Here is a 25,530-nt window from a genome sequence, read left to right as displayed (position 1 = left end):
ACCAGTCATTACCTAAACTGGCAGCCTCTAACTCATAGAAACAAATAGGAAAAAAGGGGGGCTGCCTGCCCTTCCATCAGCCGTGTGCCCCATTAGCGCAATACTTCACCCTTTCTTACAAATATGCGGCTATCTGAAAACAGCATATTATGCAACAACTACAACGGTTCCTCTTTAACGTTCCGTGCTCAGGCTCTTCATGATGATTCTTCCCATTATCTTATCTCCCCCCTTATGTTTAATTTTCTTTGTTGGTGGTGGTTCACGCAGCCTTTGTAAAGACTTCGTGAGCAGAGAGAAAATAACTTCCAGATAGGAAATTAATTAGATAATGTTATCATGCCAGATCCTGACCCAACTTACTTGAGGTAAATGTTTAAACTAACTGACCCTATTACCCACAATTGTATGAAAATTCATGAAAGGTTTGAGTGCCATTGTTATCTTTACTGAATTGTTATATTGCTGGCAAAGATGCTAAGATGTCTCCATTGTGAAGCTATTTAGTGTCTGGTGCCTACATATAATTAAATTATATGTTTTTATTCCCTGAGAAGAAGCATAAAGGTCAATATATTATATTGAGGTTTTTTTGTGCTTTCTCCATTTTAAATTATGATATTCGTGATTGATATTTTTACATATTTTACAAATCTTAAACTTTTAGACTTGAATATTATATCTTTTTCAATAAATAAATTAAATAAATAAAACTTTCAATAAATATACCGGTATATATGTATTTGTCTTTACATACTGTACATACGCATAAACAAATTCTGGATCTCTAGTTTTAGTTTTTGTTGACTACTGCAATATCTGCCCATAGTGACAGGTTTGGTTTTAAACAGAGTAGAATTCATTTCTTAGTTAACTCACTTTATAGATTGTTTAATTACATTGAGATCTATATAGAGCAATCTATGATTTCATTGAACCAAACCACCATCGATCAAACTCCCCTGCTGTTTTGGCCAGTTTGTGCTTTTTGTTATATTTATGTGCATTGGTAGATGTTTTATAAGGTTACATAGAAGGCAAAACCATATTAAATGGTATGATATGGAAATAGCATTAAATGCAATATGACACCTGTATGAAACATAAGGGTTATGTGTCAAAACTGATTCGAGCACAATGTTTGAAACCTGTTACTATCACCATTAAGTCTATCACCATCACAACCCGAAGCAAAATTGTCTCTCCTTGGCCATTTGAACGGTTGGAAAGTATGTCTACTACTGCCTTCTAGCTTTTCCAACCCACTCTCTGATTGTATTTTGATAAAAGGGCATATGTGGCTTTTAATACATTGAGGCTTGTCACACAAGCACAGTTGGCTTCCTACGACACAAGGATACATTTTGTTTGAGGGTATTGCCAAAATCTGCAATACTTCAACAGCCAAAGTTCTAAAGTCTAGTACCAAATAGTAGAAAATGATGTTTCATATTTAAATAAGTGTCATACTATGTACTTAATATGAGTTCACTAATGTGCTGTGATATGAGCATTATAATGCCATATGCCCATCAGGAGGCTCAGGGCAATAGCTTGTTACTATTTCCCTCAATGTGTTTAAGATTTTCTTTAAAGTAAACAGATTTGACACACATACTTGATAATGTTTTCTTTTTTCTTCTAGATTTGTGATAAAGAATGGCACTACTATGTAATCAATATAGACTTCCCATTGGTGACATTATACATGGATGGAGAAACATATGAGCCATACCTGGTGACCAATGACTGGCCCATACACCCTTCGCATATTGCCATGCAGTTGACTGTAGGGGCATGTTGGCAAGGTAATTATCATAATGTTCCATTATATATTTTTGTAGTGGTCACATAGAGCCCAATATTACACCTACACACTATCTATAAGGAGCTAACAAATGCCCAAGAGTGTAGGATCACAATTTCTATTGTAGTAGACAAGTGTCTATTATTTATGTTTGTTTGCTTGACAGATGGGAATAAATATGGTTGACTGAGCTATTATGGAACTTTTGTTATAGATACGACAGAGCAGATTCCTGGCATGTGTTCATAACTTTGTGTAATCTACTATGTGATATAAGTACAATTATGTTTATCCCTTTGTATGACAGCATGTGAAATATCACCTGGATAGTGTTTCTCCATATGAACAAAAATGTATGTATGATGGCAACACTTTTTTAGTTGCCATCATACAGAGCTTTAGTACTTTAAAACGTCAGCTGAACCATTATCCACATTGTCCATATGTTCTAAGGAAACAAAAGAAAGCTAAATTAAAAGTATGCTTTTATGGGTGGGGGTGGAACCACAGCTATATTTTATTAATCACATTTAATATAACCATCGGTTGCATTATTTAATATTTTGTATTGCAATCATTTATTTATTTATGAAACACTCATTTAATTCATAGTGCAGTTAGCAATGGCATTTATTATGCAAGTTTATCTACTATGAAAAATGTCAGAATGAAATGGTCAATTTCTATTAAATTATTCATCTTTCTTGCATATTTCTAAATAAACTGAGCTTGAAAATATTTTATATTATTAGATAATATATTAGAAATATTTACTTTAATAATCAATGACAATGACCTTATTTTGTGACTTGGTAAGGGTGGAAAACAAATAGTTCTAGGGCCAGTCCTTATAAAAACCTTTACTTGTTATGAGATAGATATTCTGCCCTAAATCACCTATATACAAGCAGCGTTGGTGCAGCTGGGTGGAAAAACATATGTCACATGGATATTTGCGATGTTACGACCGATAGTTTCTGCTTATTTTTGCACTTATCATCTCTACAGCGGGAGTTATCTGGGAAGAGGTTGTTAAAATCAACTTAAAATTTTTGACTAGGATGCTCTTATGCTCTAATATCAGATCTGCCCATTCACCCCAAGGTGCAAGTTCAAGCCCTCATAGTTCCCAGCTATGGTTATTCTCTACAGAGAATTTATAAGAAAAAATGGTATTAGTGTTTGCTTTTCCTATATCCCTCCCTAACTATGTTTTGTAGAGATTATTGCTTTAACATGATGCAATGGTATTAAAGGATTCATTGCTCCAGCTGCCCTGTGTCTCACAGAGTCCTGAGCTGGTGAAAAATGTATGTACGCAAATGAATGCTTTCAGTGTTGTGAATTATAGAATAATACTAGCTAAATGTCTTAAATAATGTAAGGGTGATTAAAAAAGCGCAATATGTCTGTGTAACTAATACTGTATCATTTGTGCAGCCTTGTTCCCTGCTTTCCAACGTTGTGATTCTGTATTTGCTTGGCAGACTTGCTGAGTTTGCAATATTTTGGTAAAGGCTTTCCAATAACTGTTTAAAATATAGTACTCACAATATATCAAATCCCCCCAAAAAACCCAAACACTATAATCTGATCATATATGGTTCAACTGTATTATCTCTGTTTCCTTTTACTTGTTTAAAATACGGGACAATTAGAAGGTATGGAGTAGAGTGGGGCTGGCTCACAGCTGGTAAAATGGGTAGAAATGTAATAATTAATTAGCAAACTTTTATGTTTGCATTTAAAATGTGTGCCTCTAGAGGGCAGTGAAGATAACTGAAGTCACACAGAAATGAGCTGGATTGGTGGACTGGTAACAAAAATCTGCACTTGGATGTACTTGCCGCCCCCCCTAGCCAAAAGTGCAAGCCCACACCTAAAAGAAAAAACTTCCGCTAACCAATCCAATGGGGGGTGTGAGGTGTATTAGCACTTCGACAATGGCTAATTTTTTTACACAGATGTATAGATAGAAACTACAGAAATGAACCAACTGGCTGATCCATGTCTTTTTTCGATGACTTTTTACTTAATCTACTAGAATAGCACATCCTGAGCTCTTCTGAAGTTCCTGTACTGTGTTTGCCTGTACTGCTCTGGCTGGAAGTCTATACATTCTGTACAGTAGAATAATAACTTGGTAGTGGACATCAACAATTACGGAGAAATCCCCTTTTTCTAATTTTCTAAAATTTTCATTTTATAACAACAAATGTGCAGGGGAGTTTGCTGATATTTTATGGGAAGCACTATGATTTATTTTACATATCTATAGCTAATTAAATAAAATGATTGTTTATTATAACTGTTTATAGTTGTTTAAAATCCAAACATTTAAAAGCATTGTCTTCTATATAGCACTAGTGCCTTTGGATGAAGGTTGCCCCTGTCCTCTGATGACATTGTTCTGGATATTGCTTATTTCTGATGCCTGCTACAGAAATAAAACACTAAATTATTAGAAATTTATTGGCCCCTTAGGGTGGGATTATATGACGCCAAGCCAACTTCACTTTATCACCGTAAAATTGACCCGAGGGGATACATTTTATTAAGAATGTATAAGGAAAAAGTACACTTAAAAATATATAATGCCACCAATGCAATATAAGAATATTTTTTATAAAGCATAACATATACGGTATATAAAACAATAGAAGAAAACAAAAATCAAATAAATACAATATGTTTAGTACTGTTATCAAATACTAGCATGCATAATCCATATGTGCATCAATAAGTTCCCATAACACATGAAGTATTTTATATAGATCTTAAAAATATAACCAAACCAACCAATTTATGTTAAATAAATGTTAAAATAACACTAACCTCTTTCCCTGGTGTTGTCTACCGGGTGTTTAATTAACAGAATTAGAGACGCCACACGTTTCATATACCTTCCTCAGCTGTGGCAGCATCCAGAGCAGCTGATAATGTGGACGCTGAAACGGCTGAGAAAGGGTGTATCTAAATAGTACTATATATTTGTTAGGGAACTTTTTAATGCACATTTATAGATGATGTATGCTAGTATTTGAAAACAGATTGTTGTATTTTTCGTTTTCCTTTATTGTTTTATATTGTATTTTATGCTTTAAAGTCTAATGATGTGCATCCATAACATATATATATATATATATATATATATATATATATATATATATATATATATATATATACTGTATATACCCCCAAAAAACATTTTTATATTATGTTGGTGGTATTGTATATTTGTAAGCGCTGACTATTTTTTCTTTATATGAGACAGTAAAGAAATGGCTCTTTAACAGATTCATTAAGTGACTTTTATAGTACAATTTTTCAGAATCACTTATTTGTTTAAAAATGACATGGTAATGGATATGTTTGTAAAATGATAGAGCTGAATAGCTACAAATGTAAAGTGACAAGGTAAGTCTGGTTCAGGAAAAGAAAAGTGGCTAATTAAAGAAGGAACCCAGGTCTAATTATCGAATGCTAACGCATCACCCGTTGAGACCTCTAAAGGTGTGTTGGTACCATCTACCTTAAATAACACAGTGTTATCTGAAGACAGACCCACAATCTTGGTGATTTTGTTTGGGTAGTAAAGTCTTCACATGTGAATGGCCTGTTCCTCCTGGCATAGTTAGAACTGCCAGTATATTGCTTTCTTCCAGCAATCAATGTACAAGAAAGCAAATAATATGAGTGATAAAGAAACAGTCAGGAATCGGAACACAGACATAGAAGAATAAACAGAAAAAAACTTGACATGTATTGTTCCATTTCATTTCTACATTGCCATTAGGCTACATAAATAGATGACTAGCAAATATCATAGCCACTGACACTGGGATACGGATTGGTCTAAATATAACCATATCTCTGAAAACAAATGTCTTTGCTTTGGAATTATCATCTTTTATGTATAAATTTGTCTTCATCTGAGTTACAATGATGAACACAATCTATTATAACTATTCCCCCCCCATTTTTAATACATCATTCAAACCTTTAAAGTGTGGGTTGGAAAAACTATATGTACCCCTAGGCTAATCACTTCTACAAAACATAATTGGAGTCATGATTTAGCAAACCTGTACTCCTATCAATGAAAATGAGATCACCAAGTTTACGAAGGTATCATACAGGATAATGTCAGGGTGGCTGTCCACGTGATGAAGCTCTGGCTCTGTAGAAGTTAGGCCATGCAGCAGGAGAATGACCCTAAACATCAAAGTAAATCCACAGAATGGTTTTAAGAAAAGAAAATCCACCTTTTGCAGTGGCCTAGTCAGAACCCAGACTTTAACCCATTAGAGGTGCTATGGAATGACCTCAAGAGATCTCTGTAAGAAAGAATATTCTAAAAATAAGAATATTCCGAAACGTTGTGAACGTCTGATCCCCAGTTACCGCAAGTGATTGCTTGAGGTTATTGCTGCCAAAGTAGTTCACTTGATTTTTCCAACAGCACAGTGAATGTTTAGTTTGTGTGTTTAATAAAGACACGAAAGATTAACATTGTTTGTATGTTACTAGCGTAAGCATATTGTGTTTGTCTATACGTGTGAGCTTTCAAATGGAAATAAGCAATAAATATGTATTAGCCATCTTAACATCCATTTCTCATGACTATCCCCCCAACTAAGTTACTTCTCCCCCATTGTTAAGTTGCTGCTGGTTCAAGGAGCCTTTGTAAGGCAGAGCGAGAAGAAGGGTTTTAACACAGGACAGAAAATGATTCAGTTATGCTAATTAGAATTTTGACTGATTTGATGTTCCCTGAAGTAAAATAGTCCCTTAATTTAAAGCCAGATGTTACCTAAACAATAACATTGACTAAAAACAAAATCCACAAGCTATATGCAGGTTTGATAACTACATTTAGTTAAAGGTGTGAATATAATAATTCCTCTAATGCAAATTGCTCCCAAAGAAACCCCCTTATATTAACACCGTAGAAATAATATGGTTAGCTGCGTAGAGTAGGTAGTAAGATTTTTTAAAGACATTCGAGGTCACTGCTTTGCTTTATCTGTATTTGTAGTAGCTGTTATGATAACAGAATACACAAACAGGAACGTTAGCAACCGGAATTATTTAATGTAATTAATTGCCTTAGCTAATGAAGGTTCAAAGCGGTCATCCATCCTGCTTTTGTTTTTACTTTTTAAGAACAGTGCTACCAAGGACATTCTGGCCATTAAAAACTTAGGCATAAAAGAACAGTTAGCAGAAAGTTATTACTGAAATAAAATGTATATTAAATAAAGGAGACGCTGATGAACCCTATCCTTGCATCTTATTGGGCGGATTTAAAGACTATTTTGAATGCAGAATAAATATGTAAATATTGACTGACCCGCTGATCCTATAATAACATTTCCATCTTTATAAGATTACAAATATATTATGAGAGTTGGGTATTAATGGTGATTCTATTGCAAAGTTTAGAAAGAGGTCATGCCAATGTTCTTGCTGATTGGACCATACCATTGCCTGCAATATAAAAAAGAAACACAAGCACTTTGCCATGGGCGTAGGAACCGGGGGGGATGGGGGGGACAGATCCCCCCCCAGTAACTCATGCAGGGGGACCGATAATGAAGAAATCCCCCCCAGGGCCGTAGGACCCCCCCAGTAGAAACGCCACAGGAGGAGAGAGAGGGGTGCCGAGCGGTCATTTTCAGCAACCGCTCGGCATCCTTCTGTCTCCTCTGCTCCCTGTCGCCACCCGCCTGAGCATGAGGCGTCTGTCTCGGTGCCGACGCTTCATGCTGAGCGCCGGCATTTGATGTCATATGCGGGCACTCAGCAGTGAAGCCACGCGCATCGTGGCAGAGCAGCAAGACAGAGGCCTCGCGCTCCCACCACAGGACTGCAGGGTAAGTGAACTACAAAGGGGGTAGGGAGAGGGTAGCCAGTGAGAAGGGGGGTAGGGAGAGGGTAGATAGTGTGAGAAGGGGGAGAGGGGTAGATAGTGTGAGGAGGGGGTAGATAGTGTGAGAAGGGAGGGTAGATAGTATGAGAAGGGGGGAGAGGGGAAAGATAGTGTGAGAAGGGGGGAGAGGGGAAAGATAGTGTGAGAGATGGGGAGAAAGTGGGGATCTGATGGGGGAAAATGCTGTCCCCCCAGATTGTTCGGGGTTCCTACGCCCATGCACTTTGCTTTAGGAGCTTCTTGAAATGGATTTTCATGACAGAGCAGCTACACACATGCCGATGATCACTATGGGCAATGATAACCATTGGCTGACGTGGTGTTGAGCCACAGCCATTGGACTCTGAAGCAGTTCTCAGGTGTTCACTAGGGCATAAATTCCTACAGACAGATTCTAAAATTATATATAGCATATGCATCTACACAAATCTGCATTTGACAAATGTTAGTTTTTTAATTCAGGAGCTATGGCTCTATAGTAAATCTGTAATGTAATTTCTGATAGCAGAGAGTGGATATATGTATGTAAATAATCCTTTAGGATGTTTGTAAAACCCAATGCATCCTTCACACAGCTGTTCATCTTTGTATTCCACTCCTCTGTGAGTAGTATACCACTCCGTTAACGTATTTATGTTTTAAATATGTAGCCGGTAAAAGATTGCTTTGATCCATCTTCCTGTAATTAGCACCTTCTGTCTTCCAGATCAGAAGACCACAACATCTCTTTATTACTGCAAGTACACAATACATAACACCCAGGAACAAAAGACCCTTACGAAAAATTACTGCAGTTTTTCTGAAGTAATACTGCTGTTTTTTGGACATGAAAAAACTGCAATACTGCACTTTTAGTGCAGTATTACTGCACATTTACTGCAGTTGTACTGCATTTGTACTTCACTGTACTGCAGTTTTACTGCACATTTACTGCACTTTTTTTTTTATATTGCAAACCTACAGTTGTACTTCAATGTACTGCAGCTTTATTGCATTTGTACTTCCGTACAAAAATAACTGCAGTACAACTGCAGTACAGTGAAGTACAAATGCAGTACAACTGCAGTAAAAGTGCAGTATTGCAGTTTTTTCATGTCCAAAAAACAGCAGTATTACTTCAGAAAAACTGCAGTAATTTTTCCGTAAGGGGATAAGCAGACACAATATGTTTATTGATAGAGAATGGGGGATGGTGGAAGTAAAAGAAGATTAATAATAATCTATTTTGTTCTAGCTCATTGTATCCTTGGTTAGAGTTTTAGACCAAGGAATGAGCGGCTGCAGAGAGAACCGGATTCATGTTTGAAGTAATTTTTTGTATGCAGTCATTTTAAACCGCAATCATCTTACTGCATTACTAACCACTGAGCAACTGTAGTAAGAAAGGTATATTTAAACCTGTACTCTAGCAGACTTTGTTAAAATCTCATTCAGCATTATTAAAACACAGTAATGCTCCATTTGGATGACTGCTTTATTTAATTCTTACGTGACACACACACACACACCCTACCCCGTGTATCGCAGAGTTTCTTTCAGAGTAGATAAGGTATGTAAGTCAGATTTTGTTTGTTATGGACTTTATAACAATTCAAAAATGTAGATCAGAAAATTGCACATACATATATATATATATATATATATATATATATATATACATGTGTATATTAAATGCATGTTTAAGTATAAAGAAACAGAATAACGGAGCATGAATACGAGAGATTACAAAAAGACAGAAACTCCACAATGTGTTTATTGAAAGAATAATGTATGTGTAATATATATAATTTATCTTGAATGAACCTATTAACAAAATAATGTTGTTTTTCTTGACAGGTGGAGAAGTTACAAAGCCAAAATTTGCTCAGTACTTCCATGGAAGTATTGCTGGCCTAATGCTACGCCCTGGTAAAATTGAAAGCCACAAGGTGATTTCTTGCTTGCAAACCTGTAAGGAAGGGCTGGACATCAATTCCCTGGAGAGCTTAGGTCCAGGGGTAAAGGTAATATTCCGTGCAGTGTTTTAAGATGGGAATAGATCTTGGGATATACACTATATTAGTTTGTATTTATCAGTTTCTTTAAGCAACACTATGTATCATACCTCCTACTTATAGGCTCAAATATATCACATGCCGTGTGATACCTGGGAATTCTATTGGTTTGACCCGGAGTCTCCTGGTGAAGCCCTGTAGTTGCATTTGACTACATCCACTCATTGCTCACGTCTACTTCTTCTCACTGGCCAATTAAGACAATCTGGGGCTAGCTCCTAAGCACAGCTAGCTCAGTCCCGAGAAATTTTGCCTATATATATATAGGCTGGTGTTTGTTTTTGCGCTAAAAAATGGAAAGTATCTATATTTTATTATACATTGAGAAGAGAGAATAAAATGACAGATCACTTAAGATTTTTTTAATATTCTTGAGAGTGCAGTGAATGTTTTGCTTAAGCGCTGCAACTTCAATCAAACAGAAATAAACACAATAAACAAATAAAAAAATACCCTGCTGTAGCATAAAATACACAATAAAATAAGTAGGTGGTATGTACATTTAATTTACTTATGTTCTTATTTGTTTGTTTGTTAATTCTCTTATTAAAAACCCATTTCGAAGACTATTCTGCGGTTCATAAACTGACTCTTTAGCCAGGATATTGCTTTTGTCTGGCATTTGCTATAACATGGAGCACTGCAGATTAAATGGCAAAGGAAAATGTTTTATAGCCAATGACATACTATGATATTTGACAGTGAATCTATGAAGTGCAGAGGTTTGTGCTGCATTAAATTGCTTGGAGTGACCATCTTTTTAGGGTCCTCCAAATTTGTGGGGTTGGTTTTTCACAATTCAGTCCTTGACTTGTCTTTCTCTCTTAGTATCACTTCAATCCATCTCAATCCATCCTTATAATGGAAGGTGAAGACATTGACAGTATAAATCTAGCACTCCGCAAGGTCTCGTATATCAACTCTCGACAGTCGCCAACTCCTGGCAAAAGACGGATAAAAGTCTCATCCAAAGTCCAGTAAGTTTTATCTATTTAGCTTTTCTGCTAGCCTTATTTTACAATATATTGTATTAACACCTACATAATCAGAGGTAGAAATGGCTTGGTGGTGGTGTGAAACGGTGTAGTATATAACACTCCCTTATTATTGAAGGAAAATTAGTAAACCTAATCCAGTCATTATTAGACATGTGCATGGCAAGCAAAATCACTTCAGACAAAGTTCTTGTTTAGTTTTTTTGCCGCATTCGTTTTCTGACGCAACTTGTGGCCCTTTTTTTCTGACCATTCTCCAACCTTGATTGAACCTGACACTGGGGATTATAACCTGCAATACTAGACCCTTTCCCAATCCTGCTTTAGAAGCACAAGGACTATTAGATAAATTATAATATATGTCAAGGTTAACCAGATTTAGCAATCCCTTTTGTAAACTTATCATTTGGCAAAGTTGCCCTCTCTAGAGCCAGTCCACAATGTTACAAATGACATCTAGATTAAATGTGTTTAATTCAATTCCATCAAGAATACAGTACAATCAAGGTGTTTTTAATTTAAACCTCCGTATTGTTTATTGATTGATTATCCTCCCTTAACTGCTTGAGTACATAAAGGATTGTTCAGATCCTATCACTTTCATAGTTTGCCCTTACTTACTTTTCCCAAAGATGAAGATTTCTCTGTACAGTATCATGTATTTTTCACAGTGATCAGAATTTCTAAATGAATCTGAAGAGTTTTGGATTGACTTTTAACAAGATCTCTATTACTGTAAGCTGCGTATTGTAGATATATATTACTGTAGAGCACCATATGGTAGTGGTGATAACAATTAAACGCAGAACCATCTAATTAACTTGCAGTCAGCTTTGCTGCTAAAATATTAATTAAATGCCTGTTAGCTATTTACGTATTGATTGTGCTAAAGATTAACCCTGGAAGCAAATGGCAAAATGGTTTTATGGGGAAATTAACACTCTGCTTGTCCAGTTGATTGATCACTTTGTGCCATATTGTATATGATTAAATGACAGTGTTCATATTTATAAAGAACTTATCTGGCACAAAGTTTGAGAACTGAATTGTTTGCTATGGTGGTCCTCTCACGTGCAGAACTTTGTCCCTGAATGTCTTGTTATTAAGATTGCACAATTTTCTATTAGTTATTCAGCTGGTCAGTAAATTGTGTTTCTACAGGATAAGTGTTGGTGCACTTTATTTGTAGGGCAATCAGCAGAAACATTAAAAACTCATTAAATAGTTAGTAAGGTTCCAAAAGGCACAAGTTCAGCCTATCTAGGACACAAGTGCACTGATCTAGAAAATAAAACAAAACAAAAAATACACGGTATATCTATAGATATTATACATATTCTGAGGAAAGCTGTTCCTAGAGGGTTACGGAACCCAGGACAACTTGAATTTTGGAGGCCCATTGGCCTTTTCTGACATTCCTATCTCTATTTATGCATTTAATATTAAATAATATTAAATAAATAGAGTAGTTTTCCCTATACACCGTTACTCAGCTGCTATTCAACTTACATGCTTGCAACTTTCCTCCTGTTATCAAACCAGGGTCGCTTGTTTGATTGGCAACTGTCTGTGCAGCTGGAAAAGGGGCAGTGAAATATACCCCTTACATATTACCCCAGGCCCTACACTCTCTAAGCAGTTGGTGTGATGTTGGAGGGACATGGCTTGGGGAGCATGCTGAGGTTGACAATACAGGAACTGATGGGAACACTACAGAGGTTACTGTAATATGATCTGATCATCTGACCATGTTGTGTTGGATATTTGGTAGAAGGGGACATCATATGAAAGCTGGAGTATGTGACTTGATGAAAGAAAAGATGGAGGTTGGTGTAGTTCAGAGCTACACATCTTGTAACAGAATTTTAAGAACTTACTGCAGTTGCGCTGGACTGAGGCAGGAAAACTGAGGATCCAATAAGGCTAGTTCATGAAGATTTATTAATTACAAGCAATGTTCCCTCTAATTTTTCTAAGGTGGTGTGCACAGAAAATTTCTCTTGTGCAAAAATTTTCCCAGAGCCAAAATTTTGTGCGCACAATATGCTTCTGCAAATGTTAAATTTAAATTGTTATTCTATATTTTTGGTACAGCTCGCTCATGGTTAATAACACTACATTATAGTGTGATAATGTAGTATTAGTTACACAACAGTATTACTTACTGTAATGTTTTTTTAAAGGTGAAATTCTCACTGCATAAGTAAATTATGAGCGAATCACGAGCGGAGGCTCCAGGCCGCATAAAGGATAAAAAAAAAATTGGGAAAAACTGTTGTGCGCAGGGGCGTATCTAGAGTATTTGGCACCTGGGGCGGATCCTGCACGTGGGACCCACACACACACTTTAAAACTGCATAGCTTCTATCGTTAGGCAAACATTGACAGGGGTACAGCATAACTGTTATCATTATTTACTAAGGCAGACATTGACGGTGGTACAACATAACACCTATCACTATATACTGAGGCAGACATTGACGGTGTTACAGCATAACTGCTATCATTATATACTGAGGCAAACACTGACAGTGGTACAGCAGAACATCCATCACTATATACTGAGGCACGCACTGACGGTGGTACACCATAACACCTATCACTATATAGAGAGGCACACATTGACCGTGTTACAACATAACACCTATCACTATACATTGAGCTAGACATTGACAATAATGCAGCATAACATCAATCACTATATACTAAGCCAAACATTGATGTGGTGTAGGCCTACCACTTTAGTGTATGGCCTAGTATCTATATATATATATATATATATATATATATATATATATATATGTATATAACAGCAATCACACTCCTATCATGCCCAGGTTCTAGCATATACTGGTTGCTTGGGCATGATAGGAGTGGGATTGCTGTTAGCAATCATATATATATTTATATATAGAATTATAGAATTTTTCTGTCCAATTTTGGTGTGTTACTTACTTTTAATAAAGGTGTGGTTAACACACCAAAATTTAACAAAAAAATATATAATTGCTACCAGCAATCTCACTCCTATCATGCCCAGACAGTCAGTACATGCTGGAACCTGAGCATGATAGGAATATGATTACAGCCTCCCTATGCCATGCTATCACACACACACACTCATTCACATTCAGTTTAAACTACAGCATAACACCCATCACTCTCACACACTTACTAATTCACTCTCACAGAATGTTTTCTTACCTTTTCTCTGTCACTTTTCCTCCTCTTCGTTCTTCCTCTTCTGTGTCCTCTCCTTCCGGTGCAGTAAAGACAGTGGGCGTGGCTTCAGTGCTGTGCGCCGGGATCTGACATCAAATCCCGACGCACGGCATCAGTTGCCGCGCACATCGCAAGGGAGCAGGATCGGAGGTCTGTATTAACAGACCTCCTGCTCCCTTGATTTTAAGCCGGTTGGAGGGAGATCCTTGATCTCCCCAACCGAGCTTGCTCCTCTAGCGGCGGACATTATTGTCAGTCTCTGGAGGGGTGCTGTGCACACAACCGGTAGCGGACCGCCCCCCCCCCCCCCTTCGGTACGCTACTGGTTGTGCGCACTATTTTTGTTCGTGTGCGCTCCCTCTGAAAGCTATGTGCGCGCGCACAAGCGCACAGCTTAGAGGGAACACTGATTACAAGTAACATTGCAAAAACATGCAAGAGCTGTTTGACGTGTTTACTGTCAGTATTACGCCTCATGCTATGGATATACTGTAGCATTTATATTCTAAATAATTAAAGACATGAGGAACTCAAAACAAAAGCTCACTATTCTTATGGGTGAGAAGTGTTTTTAATGTCACTGATTCATTTTAGATGGAAATTTTAGGTGGACCTAAAACATCTTGATGTGGAGGAGTAAATTCTTAAGGTACACCAGTGATGGTTCAGATTTGTACTGGGTCAGATCTTTAGTAGAATACCATAGTCCTAATGTTTAATGGTTACCACCAGATTTACAGCATTCAAGTTACATTTTTGAGTGACATGAGTTAAAAACGCCAATGTCCAATACAAAACAACAAAAGATTTGCACACATTTTCTATTTTTGAATGAACCAGGCGTCATGAAAGCACCATTATTTCATTCCGAGTATATTTCACTTATTGTTTGTGTGTACAGCACAATTGTTCTGATCTATAAGGTCGGCAACTCTTAAGTACAGTTGATTAAGTCGATATAATTAAATTGCTGAACCTGTCACTATTGCTTAACTTGGCCCCACCATCCACAACGCAGACAAAATCAATGAATCTTCTTGCTCTAGAAATCCAATAGATTATATTGTACCAATAAAATGATTAAATGGTACTTGGTCTCCCAGTCCTTAATCTTAATACTGCGCCCACTTTATAGAATTTCTACAACCCTGGTATAATATTTATTTATGCTCAACACTTTTTATATAATTCCCACCTATTTGTCACAGATTTTTTTATGTATTATAAATAGAGAACATGCTCCAAAGACCTACTACCATTCACTACGAAACAACTACCCGGAAGCTTTTTGTTGAATATTATAGGATAGAGATTGACACATGAAGATTTTTTTTTTAGTTTTTTATTACTCGTTGTAATTTATTTAAACCTAAGAGGAGATCTTTCAGCAAAATATGGCATGCAATTGTCCTTACAAGCGGCTTTGGGAGTCTGTACATCTATTTTTATGAAGAGAGCAGGGTAAAATATTGAAAAATCTTTCTGCCTGGTCAAGGTGCTAACTCCCACAGAAGAAATAATGAGCGCACGTTTTTCCATCTGAGGTGGCATCATGTAATGTACGCAATACAAGGCTAGTGACGTATCTTTGGAAACTCAACTGAAGTAGACTTAAAAATGACCCCTTGTTGTTTAAATCATTAACTATTTTTTTAAAAGCCTACAATACCTACATATCCTAAAAGAAAATAATAAAATATATATTATGGATCTAGACAAAATAGTCTGTTGGCTTCTGTGGCACCTATAGAAATGTCATATTGATGGGTTCTGTGTGATCTATATACATAATATCCAATGGTTTAGATATATGGATAATGCATTCCTGTTTACTTTAGCCTTCTTGTTATATATTTCAGATGCTTTGGTGAAGATGTGTGCATTACAATCCCAGATATTGAAGCATACATCATGGTTCTTCAGGCTAACGAACCAAAGATCACAATCAGTGGAATGGATCATTTTGCACGGCCATCCTCAGAATTTGAGAATGGAAACGGCGTGATTTTGCTGCCAGATATTAAAATTGTCAGCACAGTCACTAAAATGGAAAAACGCTTGGAAAAGAACAGCGGCAAGTGTAAGTCAATTATTATCTAACTCTAAAGCTCGCAACATGTGTTGGAATCAGACAGAAATCAGAAATGGATGGATCTGTAGTGGCTCATTTAGGCTTCATGATTACAAGATCGATTCAACTTATTAAATGCTTAGTATGAATGCACATCTAACCAGTTTTCCATACATTTAGTTTCTTTTAATGTTACATATCATAAAATCTTGTAAGAAATAATTTGTGGGAATAACCCTTCAAGTTAACAACCAAAACATTGTTTACGTGGTCTCTAGTGGTAGGATTTACTCTTGTTAATATTAGTCCAATAAATTGATGATTTTCTTTATGCAGTTATATGGCATCATTCTTGGCAATTTAATAAATATTCCTGCTTACATTCACAAAGCTTACATAGTGTTTGAGACCATGTAATTACAGGAATGTATCAGTCCTTACTCTGATAGAACAAAATGCTTAATAATGGAATAGGAAGACTTTTTTCCTGAATGGAATAATTCTTGTCTTATTTCAGCTCCATATTTATGTTTTAAATAATTACATGTTTCCCATATCTGAAGTCTAGGTCTCTATGCTAATGTACCTTGCAGGAGGTCCTGTTATGCAAAATGAATTTTAATTCATAATATGTTTTCCTGCAGCACTATATTATGAATTACGACTAACTGAGATGATTGAAAGGTTAACATTATGGACACTGAGCGACCAGTTCTTACAATTCACTCTTGACACCTCAATAGAATGAAAACAATGGACATATATCTTTAGTGTCCTTTCTATGATCAATACCTTCACTACTTAACAGCATGTTGACCACACTCAGTGGTGGTTTCACCATTTTAGAAGCCCTATACAAAAAGAGTTATGAGGTTATAAAAAGAATAATCAAAACTTAAAAATACTTTTCACTATTATCTAGCAGTAGTTTTATGTTTTGTAAATTTTGTACAGCTATTATTATTTCTTGGACCATTCACACAAGCAAAATAGGTGGTTTTAGAGTGTCCAAGTGTGTCAGGTACTTTAATACTTTTCAATGTAAAATGAATTTTGAGTGAAAAATCACTACTACGATGTTACAATGAAGAATAAGCATGACATACTCAGTGTTGCATTAACTCACCTATATATAAATTCTACATTTTTAAATTCCCTTGCTAGCCTTTAACCCAGTGGTGGTAGAGGAGACTTTGCATCACCTGGATGTCTGTGATATTTTGGTCAATGGGGATGAGCTGAACACTAAACAGGAGTGTTTGGAGCTTGACCGCAGTGCTTTAACAGGGAAGAATCTGGATGCTACCAATTCAACTAAGGGATATTCAATATATGGTATGTATTTGATATAATCCCCTACGAATTAAATAATACAGAATAACCCCCATACTGAAGGCTTTTTTCTTGAATGAGAAGAAGGCGCTATAAATATGGTGCTATTTTTGGCTGTGATAGTAGTTCTGTATACTCATGTGATATCCAAGACAGATATATTATATATATATTAGACAGACATGGAGTGGTGAACACTATGTGTATCAGGAACCATCCTTATCATACGATTTAATGCATCTGTACTGACTACCTCTCATAGGATTATCTGGACTATACCAGCCCACTAGGGTGCCCTTCATTTTATGGCAACCTGAAGAGAAGTGAGAAGAAAGGAAGTGGATTATAGACTGGAAAGCTAGAGTTGTTGATAAACTATTGTGCATTTACTGCTGGAGACTATGGGTTTATCCTTCTTTCCCATAGGTGTGGACACAATGAAAAGCTACGAGGATGTATTAAGGCAGGTGCACTATCGGAGCTGGGATTCATCTTCTATGTTTGGACGCAAATTCAAAGTCAAGTGTTCCGAACTAAATGGCCGTTATACCAGTAATGAGTTTAACCTTGAGGTACAGTATAGCTTGTTGTTCTGTAGACACTTTACACTCTTATTAAGAATAAAGGTATGTGATAAAAGTGTTTATGTTTGCTATAAGATATTTTCAAGAAAAACATCATCCATTACACATATACATTATAGGGAAGGCTTTAAGAAAAATCATATATTTACATTATACCATTAATTGCTTGGAAAGCCCACCTTCATTTTTAAAAGGAAAAGTAATAAAAAAAAACAAACATGTAAACAAAGTCATTTATTTTACATTAAATGGAGCCCCAGAACCTTAGGGCAACATTATCTGTAAAGTGTTTGCCTTAACCTAACTAGTTACAGAAAGTCAGAAATGCAGTATACTGTAACTGTTTGCCCAAATCAAAGCATTTTAAAAGGTAAACAAATAGAAGACAATTTTAAGACGCATGCTCAATTAATTATAATTCCTAAAACAATTATAATAATTCCTAAAACAAGATTATAAAAAGTGCCATTGATAATCAACAAGTAAATAAAAACTTTATAGCCAAACCACTCTACTGAATATCAGATGGAGAAATATGTTAAACCATAAAAGTGGAATATATTGTTTGATAATCTGTTTAATTACCTTACAAATAAGAATTTTATTGGGTGCTGTGTGTGCATATGACAGACTTGGAAAACGGGTCAATGATGATTGTATTGCATGCATTGGCTTTCAGCTTGACAATGTTTATATTCATCTCAGCTGTCACCAGACAAAGCTGGTAGATCATGGATCTGCCTGATTAGCCTCTCGAGAGGTGCACATACTGTCAGGGTTGGATGTACATTCAGGTCTTCTTGTATTATTTGATGAATGGCTATGGAAGGGGGCATTTGGAAAAAAATTGGAAAAATCAGAGGAGGACAGTAACAATTATTATTATTATTTATTGCTTTATAAAGCGACCATCAAATTCCGTAGCGCAACAATGGTCAAAGCATATGTAGAAAGGACCAGGGCTACCATGTATGCCCTGACCTTTATCTTCCAACCCATGTCTAAAAACACAGTGCTGTAAACATAGTTTGAAGTCTAACCCATTGTTCTTTTATGGAGAATAGGGCATTGTAGCGCAGATCATTAGATCATAAGACCATTTGGCCCATCCAGTCTGCCCATTTTTATGTAGGTACTCAGACCTTTATCAGTCCTCGGCCCTGTATTAGAGTTAGGATAGCTTTATAGAAATAGATAAAAAATAGATATTGGTGGGGGTGCTTATAAAGTACTGTGATCTACATAGAGGAAATTACTTTATAAGCGCTCCCACCAATATCTATTTTTATCTATTTCTGTTGTGCTGAGAAACCTCAACCGGTGCTGAGGTAGCTGCTGATTAAGCTGAAACCCATTTAAGAGAAGTCTTTCTTTTTTGCCATTCATCTTGTGCATAGTTTTATGCCAAGAATGTTTAAATTCCCACACTGTATTAGCCTCTAGCAACCCGGATGGGAGGCTGTTCCATTTATCTACCACCCTCAGTCTCTGTGGCAAACTAAGAAAGAGTTAGAAATACACATAAGAAAAGGTTAGAAATACACATGGAGTAATTACACAACACATTAATAATAATAAGGAGTAATGAATAGGCATCCATATATCAGTTGGTTAAGTTAGTTAAGTAAGTGTAACACATGGTTTGATAAATTTCGAACAGTAGGAAGTTTGAATGTTACTATCTTTTAAAAAAATCATATACTAACTGTTGTCTTCTTATTGTCTCCCTTTGTAGGTCAACATACTGCACAATTCTAATTTCATTGAACACATTAATCACATGGCAGTACAACCACACTTTGTACAATCTATCCAGCAGCCAAGCACTGACCTCTCAGGGCATGAAACAAGGGGTATGTATGAATAAAACAGGCTAAATAATTCATGCTCCATCTCACACAGACTTTGCATAACAATTAGGAGTTGCTGGCAAATTATTATGAGAAGCTTATTGTGTATGCATGACCCAAAAAGAATATATAGATATTAACATACAGTATATTGCAGAGGTGATGAGATTTAAAAAAAACCATCTTATTCACCTATTGCAAAGGCCAAGATGTACATAAAGTATATATTTCCAGGTGTCAAAGGATAACACAGATTGTAAAGTGTTTAGAAATTGTCACAAAAGGCCAAATTGAAATGGTAAACTAGCCTAGATCGACCATCTGGCACATCTGCAAATGTCTGATATGCCACTGGCCGACAATGCACCGTACTCGCCCAATCTGCCGCTGCATGTGGCTGCCTGCAGGATGTGACTTGCCACATGCTAGGTAAGCATAAACACACACGCTAGGTAAGCATAAAGATGTAACATGCAGCCTATCATAACCAGCCATCTGCCACGCTTTCGTCATTAGGTGGTCTACCAGCATTAATGTACCAGGGCAGCCTCCTTATGGTCAGTCTAGCACTGTTCGTAAATACATAACCCATAATATTTAAGGTGCCCAAAGTAGGATATGTTTGTTGGGAGGGGTTGTTTAAGGCAGGGAGGTATAGAGTCAAGGGCAGGGAGGTATAGGGTCAAGGGCAGGGAGGGGCATAGGTGGAGGTAGAATGGGGGTATTTAGCATTAGAGCCACCTTGTAGTGCATGGCTTGTGTGTCAACTGGTGGCCATATTCATAGCTGCACTTTAGGCAGGCCCACACAATCCATTGGGCACACCGGCAAATACTCAGTGGACTGGGGGCTGATAGGACTGCATACTTGCTAATATTGCAGATTGAGTCACATGCTGTGAAAATGTAAAAAAACTTAATGTGCAGCTGTACATATACAAGCTACAGCCGCACATCTGGGGGTTGCTAGCTCTAAAGTGCCAGGGCCAATTAGTCCAAATTTTAGTCCTTGAGTGGAGGTATGGGCTCTAACAGAATAAACCTGATCTCCAAGGCCTGAAAAAAATTTGACAATGGGCAGTTTGGTATGATAGCACACAAGTGACTAAAAATAGTATCGATACAGTTTTTCTACTGCCATTATAATAACAATTACTACTTTGGTTTAAAGAAAACAAAATAACTAGATTTTGGTTTCAGTAAATAAATGAATAAACCAGAGATTGCACTTCTTTTGGTTCACACTCACTCACACTTAAATTGAAGACAAAAATAAAAACAACCATAATCCTAATGTGTTTTTATGTGGTTTCAGTTTCTCCAGGTGCTACTGCGATTGTTCTGGTGGCTTGTGTCAGTGTCTTGGTTATAATTATAGTTCTTGGGATCTTCAGACTGCGATCAGTTCACCAGCAAGACATTCAGGGAAAAGAAACCGCAAAAGAGACCGATATGGACTGGGATGACTCTGCTCTGACTATCACAGTAAACCCTATGGAGGTACGAGCTGTCTGCAACACACACACAGTAACCCTTTGCACGTTTTCTCTGGTTCATGTATTCGGATAAAGCAGTGTTCTCAGAGTTACAGGTCGTTTGTCAGAGTTATTGTGAATAAAAAGTGATTGTGTTCATAGATTAGCAATCTGTGTCTTTTACAAATAACCGTAGGTTTGTGCCAGTGAGATAATTACTCAGCCCACTGTATTCCTTTCAGGTCTTTTTCTATAAAGATGGTTCTGGCAGATTTAGAAGGTTGGGCATGAAGACGAGAGAGAGAGAGAGAGAGAGAGAGAGAGAGAGGATTTAAAGACAGAGGATTTAATTGGTTATTTAAGTCTTACCATATGTCCAACAGTCCTGTGGTAATCTAGAGTCAAATTTCTCTCAACCAGCTACTAAAATATTATAATATGTTTTACAGTAATTTATTATTTGATATAAGGCTATTAATCAGGTAGTAGATTAGAAATTAGACATTTAGATTTGTAGTAATCAGAAACAATAAATATTGAAGTTATAACCCTGGATATCAATTAAAAAAAAAATGGAATCCTCAGGACTCCCTATTAATGCAGGGGAAGTGACAACAACCTCCAACAATCGCCTGGCAGCAAAGGATCCAAGTATACCCCCTCCCTCCCATCCCCTGGTCAGGGAAATGAGGGCTCAATTTCAAAAAAAATCTAGCAGCATCTATGCCCCACCTGCCTTCTGCTTGTTAAAATGACCAATTGGAGATTTGCATATCTCTCCCCCTCCCTCCATCCCAACCTTATTGAACAGAGGGAGTTATCAGACATTAGGTGGGTGCCGAGAGGGAGGGCAAGTTCTTTTAATTGTTGTTACCCTGACATCCCATTGGGCATGACATGGGATGGGGTGCCTCCTCTAGGGTGTTTTTTAATCAACTTTCCCTTTGTGATGTGATGTGGTGATGAGGTTCGATTGATCCTAAGAAACCTCTTTTCATTTTATTTGAAACTTAAAGTTTATTAAAAGTTTTTTTATGAATAATCACTCACATTACATCAATAAGTTACATGGCAAGTAATTAGGCAGAACAATACAGAGCTTTATCTACTGCAAGAGGAAAACAGGAAACCTCATATCTAATTGAGTGTTCAAGTGGACAGTACTACTTCTGTTGACCCCTCTCATTTTTTTACATTTGTTTTATATTTATTTCAGTTTTATATTTTGGGGAATGGAAGGTGGTTGATGTTTTTCGTAACCTCACCTGTAACCTTAGACATGTAAGATCACAGGGACTCACATACACAATTATTTTCTTGTTCTTAACTAATATGTATAAAACTACCAATTAAAGTTAAATAGACATTCATCCCAATGATAAAAATACAAAAAAAGATTAATAAGTAAAATCTGAATCAGGATCCCGTGCACAGTGTGAAATCTAAAACATAAATATTAATAAGTTTGCATTATCTGAAGCCGTCAGAATCCCTTCTTTCCTGAGTCAGCAAATCTCGGGCTGCCTTTCTGTGATTCCCTAATCTCTTTCAGCTCGTATATCTAGAGTTCTCACTTCAATTATAGTCGGATGCCTTTCTGGAAAAATTTTGATGATAATATCCCGCAGACTCCAGCAGTTTCTCCTTTTACATGTGTTACATTTCTAAAAAGGATTTTATATTAGAAATGTAATTTCTTTGAATTCCAAACAAGTTGATCTTTAGCTTTGTCCATAAAAAGAAAGTGTATTAAGTAAGTTTTACATAAAATGTTAATAATACACTATATCAAGTAAAGTGCTTATTTCATGGCATGATTGATTACCGTTTAACCCTTTCAGTGTGTACACCCCTCACATTTTTGTAAATACCATATTTTATTATATAATTTCATGTGACAACACTGAAGAAATGACACTCTGCTTCAATGTAAAGTAGTGAGCGTACAGCCAGTATAACAGTATAAATTTGCTGTCCCCTCAAAATAACTCAACACACAGCCATTAATGTATAAACCTTGGAACAAAAGTGAATATGTCCAAATTGGGCCCAAAGTGTCAATAGTGTGCGTGACCACCATTATTTTCCAGCACTGCCTTAACCCTCTTGGGCATGAAGTCCACCAGAGCTTCACAGGTTGCCACTGGAGTCCTTTTCCACTCCTCCATGACGACATCACAGAGCTGATGGATGTCAGAGACCCCCCCCCCCACCTTCTGTTTGAGGATGCCCCACAGATGCTCAATAGGGTTTAGGTCTGAAGACATAAATGTGAGGGGTGTACTCACATAAACAGTAGTCTTTTTAAAAATATAAAAACCCTACATGAAAAATTCAGTGAATTGTAAAATATAATTTTGTTTTTTTTTGTATTGCAATCATCATCTAAAATACCTTGCATTTGTTCAGTAACAAAAATTCATGACAAAGTATTGAAAATGCAGTCTTAATGCTGATACCGGCAAAAACTTTGAAATAAGACTATTACAATACTGTTAAGTTTAAGCTGTACATGAGAGTAGCATAAGTAAAATGTGAGTGGAACAGGTTCCATATAATACATAAGATGAGTTCTATTTTTACCAGGACAGACCTAATGTATACTGTGGGCATTTGGCACAAGGTAGGGGAATGGATGGATTTAAATGCTTAACAGCAGAAAATAGCTTTCTGTGTTTTCTTTGTGTTTACATCTATTAAGGAATCAATTAAGTCTAGCCTAGTTATATTTGGTTAATACGCCAGAGCGTTAAGCAGCAACTAAGACTTTCAAGGAATTCAGGAAAATTGTGCTCGGTCTCCTAACCACCTGTAGGAAAACAATGGTGGCAACCTTTTTCCTCTTTTTGATTCCATTCACCAAGTCCCTGATTCTCGAGCAATGAAGCATTGGTAGAATGCCAATGACTGAAGAGCTGTGTGTCAGCTCCCTCACTTCACTATACATACATTGGAAGAACCAACCTCAGTATATTTTGCTGCAGGAAGAGCTTGGCTGGTCCAGTATAATGTATAGTTAAGCCAGCAAAACTTCTTCTAGGTCTCCTCAAACACTGAATTATACCTTATACAGGACCAACTGAGTACTCCATGCTAGTGTTTCATAAGTATAGTAAAGTGGGAGAGTTAAACCAGTCTTGCCAGCTCACCATTTAGTCTCATAGTTCCACTCTTTTTATCATAGTAAATGTTCAGGTTTCTTTCTTATTATGTTATTTATTATCTAGGCCTGGAGAGAATTTGCATAGTTCTTTAGAAATGTCCCCTTGTCCAGGGCCAACCGTAGGTATGGGCAAGTAGGGCTCCTGCCTCCACACTTGGAAGGGCCATACAGTGCCGCTGCTTACCACTCTGTCCTTCATGCTCACGAAGTAGAGCTTAATGACGTAATGTCATATCCCAACACTCTGCTTTTCTCAGCAATCCAGAGACCACAAGTGTGAAGGAGAGCAGGATTCTGGCCTATAGCCTATAACTATAGCAAACCCTTAGGGCAAATCCCTATAACTATACTTCTATAATCTGCTTCTTGAGTTTCCAAAATCTCAGCAAACATTCTAAAGATAGAGATGACACCTGCGCATTTTCAATAAACTAATTTCTCCTATTCTCTTAAAGTGTTAGGTTCATTTTTTAAATACTTTCATTACAGCTTTTTAGTAGTATAAATTTAAAAGTGGTAATATGTGTCATTATTGATAAAGTATACCTTAATTATAACATTTTTATAAATGCTTCCCTTAGAAATATGATACAAATGTTACCGGAGAAGGAGAGATTGAAGAAGAAGAAGAAGAGGAGGAGGAGGAAGATGATGAGGATGAGGAAGAAGAGAGCACAAGTGGTGACTCTGGGGAAAGTGAGGATGAAGATGCTGAAAGCCAATTAAAGGCAAAGCAACACAATGCAGCAAGGAGAGGGAAGCTGGAATGGAGTCGTTTAACACTCACATACTAATGATTTCTTCTTCTTACTCTTCCTTTTGTAAACACAAATTTTATTTATTTCAGAGGCAAGTTAGTTAAAGACTCTGGATTCAGTGACAGGAATACCATTGATGGGCACTGAGATCTTCAGTTGTTGGCAAAAGACAAAAAAGAGTGGCTAGTCATAGTAAAACCTTTTGTAGTTTGGTGGTGTCTTGCATACAGGTAGGAAGACAGGATGTGCACTAGTTTTCAAGGGATTTGAATCAGGACTAGAATCCCA

General features: G+C 36.7%; 1 protein-coding gene across 1 annotated transcript in view; it reads left to right on the top strand.

Annotated features, from left to right (window-relative positions):
• Window positions 1–25,278, top strand: part of LOC149300240 (calsyntenin-2-like) — a 203,461-nt gene extending 178,183 nt beyond the window's left edge. The window contains exons 9-17 of the mRNA XM_089485255.1: window positions 1,646–1,808; window positions 9,576–9,742; window positions 10,622–10,770; window positions 15,870–16,090; window positions 17,246–17,416; window positions 17,840–17,985; window positions 19,733–19,850; window positions 21,162–21,346; window positions 25,066–25,278. Coding sequence (XP_089341381.1) covers window positions 1,646–1,808; window positions 9,576–9,742; window positions 10,622–10,770; window positions 15,870–16,090; window positions 17,246–17,416; window positions 17,840–17,985; window positions 19,733–19,850; window positions 21,162–21,346; window positions 25,066–25,278 — 1,533 coding nt within the window. The remainder of the gene's footprint in view (window positions 1–1,645; window positions 1,809–9,575; window positions 9,743–10,621; window positions 10,771–15,869; window positions 16,091–17,245; window positions 17,417–17,839; window positions 17,986–19,732; window positions 19,851–21,161; window positions 21,347–25,065) is intronic.
• The last annotated feature ends 252 nt before the right edge of the window (window positions 25,279–25,530 follow it).

Source organism: Sceloporus occidentalis, unplaced genomic scaffold, assembly GCF_023333645.1.
Source record: "Sceloporus occidentalis isolate IW3139 unplaced genomic scaffold, rSceOcc1.0.p SCAF_25, whole genome shotgun sequence".
Classification (NCBI taxonomy): domain Eukaryota; kingdom Metazoa; phylum Chordata; class Lepidosauria; order Squamata; family Phrynosomatidae; genus Sceloporus; species Sceloporus occidentalis.
This window is presented reverse-complemented; position numbering and strand designations above follow the sequence as displayed.